We start from the raw sequence: 9,469 nt of genomic DNA, 5'->3' as shown, positions 1-9,469 counted from the left end.
GTCATATTTATCATCCAATGATCCAAAATCATTTGATCCACTGGTCACAAATTGCAGCCATAAGATCCAACTTAATATACATCTTAATAGCATTATAATCTCTTTTGTAACCCCTAAAGCTTTAAATATCATATTAATCTCTTTTGAAATTTAAAATTCAAAAATTGATGTAACTCTTTCAATTAAATGAACATTAAAATTTTAGATATAAAATATATTTCATAATTATTTGAAATACCTAAAAATAAGTTTTTATTTGTTTATATTAAATAAATCTAACAATCCCCCACTATTTCAAATAATTTTGAAAACAGTAAAATAAAAATTTTTGTGCATTTTAGCAAAAATAAGGCACTTCAATGATGGTGTCTTTTGGCCTTGAACCTCCACCTAGTGTAAGCATATCAAGACTATGTCCAGGTGATCAATGAACGAATCTTGAATTGATGACTCTATTAGACTAGTCAGATATATCATACGCGTTTATTTTCTAATTCTTCAGGTGTTTCTCTTTGCCTACACTTTTGTGGCCCTATGCAATATCCTAGTTTCATGAGAGCTCTAGGTATGATCAATACCATAGGAAGCGGCCTTAATTACTTCCACTCTCACATAGGTAAGTTCACATAGGTAAGTTCATCTATGGTGATCCTATTTCACCTCGATAAATTTTTCTATAAATTAAACCCATCATTTAATCCTCATGAACATTATAAAGCAGAATACATCTCATTGGAATTGGGGTTTTTAAATGATATAAGTCTCTTTTTAAAAATTTTATAGTGTTTTTAAACATAATCACTCTATTGACTTGATAATACCTGTTGAATCTCACTTATATTTCAAAACTAAGCTTGGGGCACATAATTGTACCTTAGGCTAATATGCCTTTTGATTTATTGTTATACATCTTGTTATAATAAATTGTCATTGCCTACTCGAATTTGATCTGTCATGATTGCGAGAACAACTTCAAATATTGCTCAAGCTGTTGGAGAGATAAATGGTTTGGGAGTTATTACTAATAGTACATTAATATACATATTTGAACATCATTCTAGCCCAAAAGCCTAAGCTAATAGGCTTAGGTCCACTCAAATATATTAACTACTTTTTTTCTTTATACTTTTTCAATGTGAGATTCAACACTCACAAATGTACTCGCAACAATCTTTCTTTTACATGCGAATCTTTTTACATTTTCAAGACTGTCCCGCGCTAAGAGTTGTGGAAGCGAACACAACTCCAAACCAGATGTGTCCAGATACTCATCCCAGGAAGCTAACCATGACTCTGATACTACTTGTTGGGAAGATAAACGGTTTGAGAGTTTTTACCAAAAGTACATTAATATACATATTTGAACACTCATCTAACCCAAAATCCTAAGCTAATGGATTTGGGTCCACTTAAATATATTAACTACTATTTTTCTTTATACTTTCTTAATATGTGATTCAACATTCACAAGTGCACTTCCAACACTAGCTGTCACATATGTGAATAGAGCATCTTAATACACATTGTCATTGAGCCCAACAAGTATATAGGAAACGAGTTTTGATTCTTGGAGAGGTCGGCAGATGGCAGCCGACATGTGAGAGAAGCTTTGTGCTTTCTGGAAATAGTTTGCAATAGGTTGAGAACCATTCTTGAAAGGTAGCCAAGCCAATAAGTATCTTACTTGCATGATACGAGCCTATGAGAGGAGAAGAGTTTGTCCAAGGTGAGCCATACCTCACGGGAAGTTAAAAAACCAACAACATGGGGTAGTACCCTTCAGACAAAGTAAAGAAGATTGCATTAAGAATCATCTTGTATTGGTGGTACCAAGATTAGTAGGCAGGGTTGGCAACCATGGTGTCTGATGTGAAATAAAGATAGTGAACTGGAAGGGTCGTAGACAATTGCCATCAATGTAGCCAAGCAGGCTTTGGCCTTCCAAGAATGGAACCATCAGAAGCTGTCAGAAAAGATAGTTATCTCTAGTGAGCTTGAGTTGTGTGGGCTGTGATGAAGATGAAGCAGAAGAGATATACATAGCCTAATCTTCATCATAACAACATAAGATCACTATTTTATCTTTAAGTGATCTTTTGATGATGGACTCGATGGTGGATGATTATTTGATTTATCTTCAGCATTATCCTTATTGGTGACTTGAGATCAAATGCATATATTATCTTTGGATTCCAGATGTCAACTGAAATCAAATTTCTAGTAATTAATTTACAAGCCATGCAAAAAGGGTCAAGTAAAATTAACCCTTGTAGAAATATGTAAAGTACTTCAAGTTTATAGGCTCTAATTCTAAAACCACTCTTGTCCTACTCCTTGTTTCCATGAAAAAACAAACTTGACCAACACTTCATCTTCCCCCACTTTGCTTTGTTATCATGTCGGAAACAGTAGAGATATTAGAAAGCATATATAAGCTGATAAAAAGCCTAGAAGCCAGAATTCTACCATCTATTTAGATATCCCTTATAAATACCTTCTGTTCTCAAATCTTAACATCCAGTATCTCTGTCACACATTTTAACAATGCAAAAACATAGAGACCTGATGAACCAAGGCCAAATTTCTCAGCCTATTGGCATCCCATGCTCATTCCCAATACTGCCAACTTCATACTTTGCCCCTTGAAGCGAGAAGTAGGCATGAGAATAGTCTCCTCCACCAATTCCAAATTCACTACTTGTTCCAAAAGCGCATTTTGGGCTTTGTGGGTTCGAAGAATTCCTGCTGCTAGAAGCCACCAATGTTGCATCATTGTTGGTGTTTGCATTCTCATTGTGTTGATGTACATCCTCATTGTTGGAGGTCCACACCATGTCTGCCAAATCGTCGGAAGGCTGATCACTGCTTGTTATGGCCAAAAGGGGTGGTAGAGGGGAAGTGGATGAGGCACAGGAATTGTAGTCCTCAAGGGAAGCCAAAGCCGCAGCCGAGTCTTTTGGCGAACGTTTCGCAAGTTCACCGGCAATCAGCGTGGAGCTTGAGCAAATTCTTTTCACGTCATACCTACTCATATCAAAATTTGTAACTGCACTTGTTCCCCTAAACTTAATTGCTGCAATATCATAGGCCTCAGCCGCTTCCTCTTGTGTGCCTATTATATAGCGTTAAAAAAAATACATATAGCAAGAAATGAGAAGCAAGTCGATTACGATGCGTCGTTAAATCACCACTTATCTAAAAAGTTTAAGTTAATAGAAAATATGAAGCTGAATCTTGGAGGCTAAATGTGACATAAATTGCTCAGAAGATGTGCTACAACTAACATAAGAAAAAAGTTAGAAGTAACAGTTCAAAAATCAATTGGGCATGATTTCACCAATCATTGGACAGGTTATTCAAATATTACATGTAACTAATTCATTTTGGACTATCCAATCCAAATGAGCTAATTCGAATCCATACAATTCCAACATCATTAAAATTAACGACAGCTGGTTGAGTAATTTAGGGCTTTTTATGGGTGTCAAGTACACACACTATAGGACACCATAGGCATCTAGCTAGCTAATTATAAACATACCCATATATATATATTGAAGCAGAAACCTCAAAAAAAAAAAAAAAAAAAAAAAAAACAGAGGTGAAAATGAAACTCACTAAATGTTCCAAGGTACAAGTCCTTGTTTCCTGCAACCCTGCCAATCCTAGCTTGCCACCTTCCATGCTGATGGTGCCTGAGAAGGGAAGGAAAAACAGGTGACAGACAATAAGAAAGAAAGATGAACAGTTTTGAAGATGCCATTTCATAATGTACTAAATATATGCATGTTCAATGTCATAGCTAGGCACGTTCATAGGAGATAAGAGTGTTGCCTATTATTGCCATGTATGATAATTCAAAAGCCTGCAAATGCAGTAAATAATAGCAACTCTATTATTAAAGTCCATCGCTGTCTGCCATACCTTGTCACTCCTCTATACACAGATGCCCCTCTCGAAAACCCACTGCTCTTCCTGTCATGAGATTTTTAACTAATTAATCAAAACAAAAAATACACATATATTTTATGGAAATATATATTGATCATATATAGGGCTCTGCTCTCACCTTCTCAAATTCGCAACAAATTCTTGCCTAGTCATGTTCTTCATCTCTTCAAGTTCTTTCTCGTAAGTGCTTATCTGAGATTTTTTTATTTATTTTTTTTTATTTTTCAAAAAACATTAATGAATAGTGTTCCAACTTCGAAAGGGGGCAACCCCAACAAACTTACAGGGAAATTAATGTGAGTTGTTGGACCCCAATACTTGAGAGCAGCTAAATCATAAGCCCTTGCTGCTTTTTCTTCCTTGTCATAGCCACCTGATAATAATTTACCAAAAGAATGATCGATGTTTTTTGTTTGTTTTTTATTTATTTATTTTAGGATCATGCACATCTTCCAATGCTTTAAATTCCCAAATATTAAATCTTTTTGCTGTGAGAAAAAGAAGGTCCACAAAGATAATAAAGAAAGAAACATGCAATAGGATGGGGGAAATGAAATATACAATACACTTACCAAGATAAACTGCAGAGAGTTGAAGACGAGACCACCCCCACAAAAAAAAAAAAAACAGTCCATGAAACAAACCGTTAGTTAAATAAACAAACGGAATATCCGAGGGAAAACATGATTGATAGACGGAAGCATGAGAATGACAGAAATGGGTTTCAATCCAATGCATATTATATACAATTTACAAAAGAAATTTTGGCATCATATCATATCATATCATGTCATGCATGTCTTTTTTTTTTTCACCTTGCCTTCCCTTCCTAGTTTGCCCCTCTTTTCTGCAGCTGTTATCCCACAAATGGGCCTCATATCTCCCGGTCCATCTATGCCTAAATCAATTCCTCCCAATGTCAAATTAATTAAAAAGCATAGGAAAAAGTTTAGAACAACATGTTTTTGTTTTAGTTTTAGTACCTCGTAACACCACGAAACTGAGAGGTTCTCTGCCCAAAAGTGTCGATGGATTTACGAGGAACAGGTTCTCTGGCAAGAGCCTTTGAAACGGCCGGTCGTTTACGGTTGTCAGAGGCTTGAGCAGGTGAAATTGTATCCAATCTATTTTGTGCGCTACCGGGGCTCATTGTGAGAGATAGTGACTGAAAACTACACCCATTTGAATTTCCGTCAGGATAGAGTGTTTGGCCTAACCAAGACTTGTTGTACATGCCGTTGCCGTTGCCATTGCCGGCGATTAGGGTTTGTGGGGTTTCATTGTAGGAGGGGTAGGCTTGAAGTAAGTGATGAGATATTGGTGGGTTTGTGAGATTCTCTCCTCCGCCGCTTTCTATTTCTCCGTTGGCGTTGAAGCTAGGGGCTATGTTAACGTTGATGTCGGAGACGTTGTCGTTTTGGTTATGGCAGTAGACTTTGGTTTCATCCGGGGTAGAGTTTGAGTAACAGCAGCCTAAGAAATCTTCAAGTTTTGGGCCCTCTTCGTTTGGATTTGAAGCGCCCATGGGATTCTCATATCTCCAATCTGCAAAATCATCTAAACTTTATTATATATAACAAAAAGAAAGAAATGATCCGGAGAAGAAAACATGCAAAGGCAACAAACATGCAAAATTACCATCAGCACCAGCAGAACAGAGAGAGCCATCAGAGCGCAAGGGCATGACAGACAAGTGAGGAGGAAAAGCTCCATTGTCATGGGTTTCTCTCCCAAAACCTTCATCAATCCTCAAGTGTGGAGTCAGAGAGAACCCCAGCCAATTACTCATATTATCCAGACTACCCTTGTCAAGAAACACACAAACCCACACCAAAAGATCTCTCTTTTTTCTCTCTGAGCTCAAATCTGAAAGCTGGTGTGGTTGGGGTGGAGTTAAAATCTTTTACTTGGTCGTCATGGAAGCTTGAGAGTCTGATTACTGAAATGTATACAGAAAAAAGATTTTGAAAAAATACAAAAGCTCCTCTCGTCTTATACTCTCAGCTCTGATTCTGATTTCTATTCAAAGTCTTGGGCTTTGTGCCTCTGTCTTTCATTTCTTTCTCAGATTTTGACAGGTAGCCATGACATGTAGACGAGAAAAAAGGAATTGTAAGGCCTAATTGAATTGGGCTCTCCCCTCATTTGGTACAACTTGGAACTATGACCTCTGCCTGTCTTTATACGACTCCATGGCCCACCAAACCCAAGGAGTTTTGATTTTCTAACGTCCATCCATCAATGGAAGGGATTGAACAGGATTGAAGACTAGCATCGCATGGAGGACACCAAAATTGTGCTGTGTGTTTGAGCTTTCCCATCGATTACTCCACTTTACACTGCCAATGCAACTTGTACTACCTGCTCTAAGTTGCTACTACATTTGGGTTTTTTTTCTTTTCTTTTTCCAATCATGGAAGAAACCAATAAGAAATTAAAAAAAATGATGATATGGTGCTTCGTAGTGACTTTATGTTTCCCTCATGAGTAGCTTTTTTTCTGTTGAATCAAAGGAGGCCATGTTGGTGATTATGCAATAAATCTTAATTATTTTTTATCTATATATAATTAAGGAATAAAAGTTGTTATTTACTGATTAAACTATTTGATCATATCATTTACATGCTTTCTGTAATTATTAATATTGTGCTTGTGAAATGTCCTTAGATTGCATTGAATATGATATAAAATGTGAGTAATGTGGTTATTACATAAGGTCTTTAGTCCATTAACCTTATAGTCTTAAATCTTGACTTGTTTGCAGTCGATAATATTGGAATTGAGCATTCCATTTGCGAAGACTATTACACGTCAATCTTAGTGATTTACCTTAATCAAGCGAAGTTTGAGGTTTCGGGTTGATGTGTAGGTGTTATGCACTGAATGGATCATGAGAGTTATTTTTCACAAAAATAATTTTTTACTTTTGTCATAATCCTCTCAGGTTTTAGAGTTATTGTTATAAGTTGTCATGAACGCACATAATTTTCTATGAGTATTAAAAGAATGATGACTCACGTTGTCTGTTCAGTACACGATACTACTTTGCTCCTACACCAACATGCCAACCTAAAGCCTACTTGCTTCTCCTGATAAAGACAAATCGTTGAGGTTAACATGTTATAGTTTAGATGGATATTCCAATTCATTTTACGACTACAAATAATGTTTTATATATAAGTTACAAGGGATTATAACTATGATCTTATGTGTGATAATTCTCTTACTTACACCATATTCAAATATAATGTAACTAGTGGACCTTACATGTATATAATAGGAAAATATTCAATTATATATATATATATTCTCAATGTTCAATAATAAAATCAGGGAATAAGAAATATTATTTAACTATAACTAAAGGGATAGAAATTTCTTCCAAACTAATTTGGAGTAAATTTTCTTCAACCTACTTTAATAGGCGACAAGTTTCATCTCTCACATATATTTTTTAAAATATTTTTTAGAGTCATTTATTGCTATTCTACTAACATAGGAACATAAACATTAATTTTTGAACTCTAAGATATTGAATGACACTTGTTACTTATTAAAATAGGTTGAATTTTTTTTTCTTCAAACTGATTTGGACGAAATTTCAAATTTTTGTGTCGTAACTAAAATATCATACGACCAATTAGAGGTTTGGAGTCTTTGGACACTAGTCTCAACAACGTGTCACATCTAAGATTGACACGTGGTACTATTTGTGAATGATACTTAACAAATCAAATTTATCGAGTGTTACATCTTGGGCCAAAATAATTTTCAACACTCGATCAAGCCGCCTCGTCACATGCTCTTTGCTTTCATTTCTTTCCTTTAAATTTATATTTATCTCATCATCATATAGCATGTGAGGGGAATTCCCTTTCCTTACAAATAATTTTCTTCTATGGAAAGTTCCTTAAATAAAAAAAAAAAAAAAAAAAAACTTTTATTAAATAGAAATTTGGGAAAAATATAAAAAATCCTTTAACTAACAACTGTTTTTAAAAAAGTTCCACGAAGTTTAAAGTCTGCTACAGTAACACATCAAACTACCAAGGTGTGCCTAAAATGCCACTTTTTTATTATTATTATATTCCTATAATACATTTATTCTCTCAAAAACTAAAATAAAAAACTAAAATAAACTATTTTTTAAACAAAAAAAGAAAAGAAAAGAAAAACCCAGATAAAAAAAATAAAAGATTTTTGGGATAAATAAAAAATTAGTCACTATAGTTAGCTTAAATTACAAATCACTCTATATAGTATGAAAGTGAATTCAAATGTCCGTGGGATATGCCAAAAAATAATTTAGTCCCTGGAGTCAAATTCTGTTAAAACATTTGACAAATTCTATTAGATTTCACGTCAACGTCAATAAAATGGCAACATGTGTCACTCTTAATAAAAAAATATAAATATATCAAACTTAATTTTTTTTTTTCAAAAAAAACAAAAAAAAAGAAAAAAAAAGAGAAGGGGTGGCTAGTGGAGTCGTGGGCCACTCCTTTCCCCTTATATATATATATATATATATTGTTTTTTTATTTTGGTTTAAAAAAAGAAGAAGAAGGGTATTATAAGAATATAATTAAAAAAAAGTAAAATTTTTGACACATTTTGATAGTTTGACGTGTCACTTTAACACATTTTAAACTTTATGGGAATTTTTTCGCGCAGGGGGTTTATATATTTTCCTAGAAATTTATTTAAATAGTGAATAAGTATACAAAAATTAAAGAGATTGTGGTTACAAAGGAATGTGGTGATTCATGGGGGAAGTCTTAGCTCTGCCTCTCCTACCCTAACTGTGTGTAAGGCTTCTGACTCCCTAGCGGCCTTTCGTAGTGCCAACTCCCTTCAACAAAAACAGCAACAGTGAAGAATGAAAATGATCTAAAGATGGCACGACCCTTCAAGGATGCGGCTGTGAATATTAGTAATAGGAGAGATTGTCAGGGCGATGCCTTGGCTACTTTGTTTGCCTCAAGGGACTACATCATTGATCTTGTCATTGTAGAAGCCACAACGTACAATTTTGAAGGCCACCATCTTTTGTAGGGAGTTAGGACACCAGCGTGTAGAACTTGAAGGTGACGCTCTTCAGGTGGTAGAGGCTCTGCGGAGAGGATGGTAGTTTAAGTAAATATGGGCACTTGGTTGAAAGAAGCTCCCGGGATCTTAAGTAGTCTCCAACAATGGAAGGTTACCTTGTAATAAGAAATTAAAACTTCTACTGAAGTACTAGAAGCTTTTAATTGTAAAACATTTACTACATGTCTCTTAGAATTTTTTTTTTATATATGCGGACAAGAAAACGGAAAAGAGAGAATAGAGATTCGAACTAATAACCTTGTTTCATAAGACGTGGTCTCTTAGAATATTAAGGTTGAATACTAATCACCTAAGTCCTTTAATTGCCTTGAAAGTATGTTGAATATACCACCATTAAAACATTAAAGGATATGGCTCTGACTCTGGTTCTTTCTCTTTGGGCTCTGGTTCCAGCATTAAAACATGTCTA

The 9,469-nt window shown here is 34.9% G+C and overlaps 1 protein-coding gene across 2 annotated transcripts; it reads right to left on the bottom strand.

Moving 5' to 3' along the window:
* Positions 1-2,431: 2,431 nt before the first annotated feature.
* Positions 2,432-5,936, bottom strand: LOC132188526 (AP2-like ethylene-responsive transcription factor AIL1). Of its 2 annotated transcripts, none has more exons than XM_059603007.1 (9): positions 5,590-5,936; positions 4,935-5,508; positions 4,767-4,849; positions 4,524-4,532; positions 4,236-4,324; positions 4,070-4,143; positions 3,925-3,975; positions 3,619-3,695; positions 2,432-3,112 (listed from the first exon to the last, which is right to left on the bottom strand). In XM_059603007.1, the coding sequence occupies exons 1-9, from the start codon at positions 5,738-5,740 to the stop codon at positions 2,586-2,588; spliced, it is 1,635 nt and encodes a 544-aa protein (XP_059458990.1). In that variant the 5' UTR covers positions 5,741-5,936; the 3' UTR covers positions 2,432-2,585. The 2 variants fall into 2 exon arrangements, with proteins under 2 accessions (XP_059458990.1, XP_059458991.1); XM_059603008.1 differs by having other exon boundaries at positions 4,935-5,496; positions 5,590-5,932.
* Between the last annotated feature and the right edge of the window lie 3,533 nt (positions 5,937-9,469).

This window comes from Corylus avellana, chromosome ca7 (assembly GCF_901000735.1).
Source record: "Corylus avellana chromosome ca7, CavTom2PMs-1.0".
Taxonomy (NCBI): domain Eukaryota; kingdom Viridiplantae; phylum Streptophyta; class Magnoliopsida; order Fagales; family Betulaceae; genus Corylus; species Corylus avellana.
The sequence above is the reverse complement of the archived record's forward strand: the minus strand, read 5'-3'. Positions and strand labels throughout refer to the sequence as shown.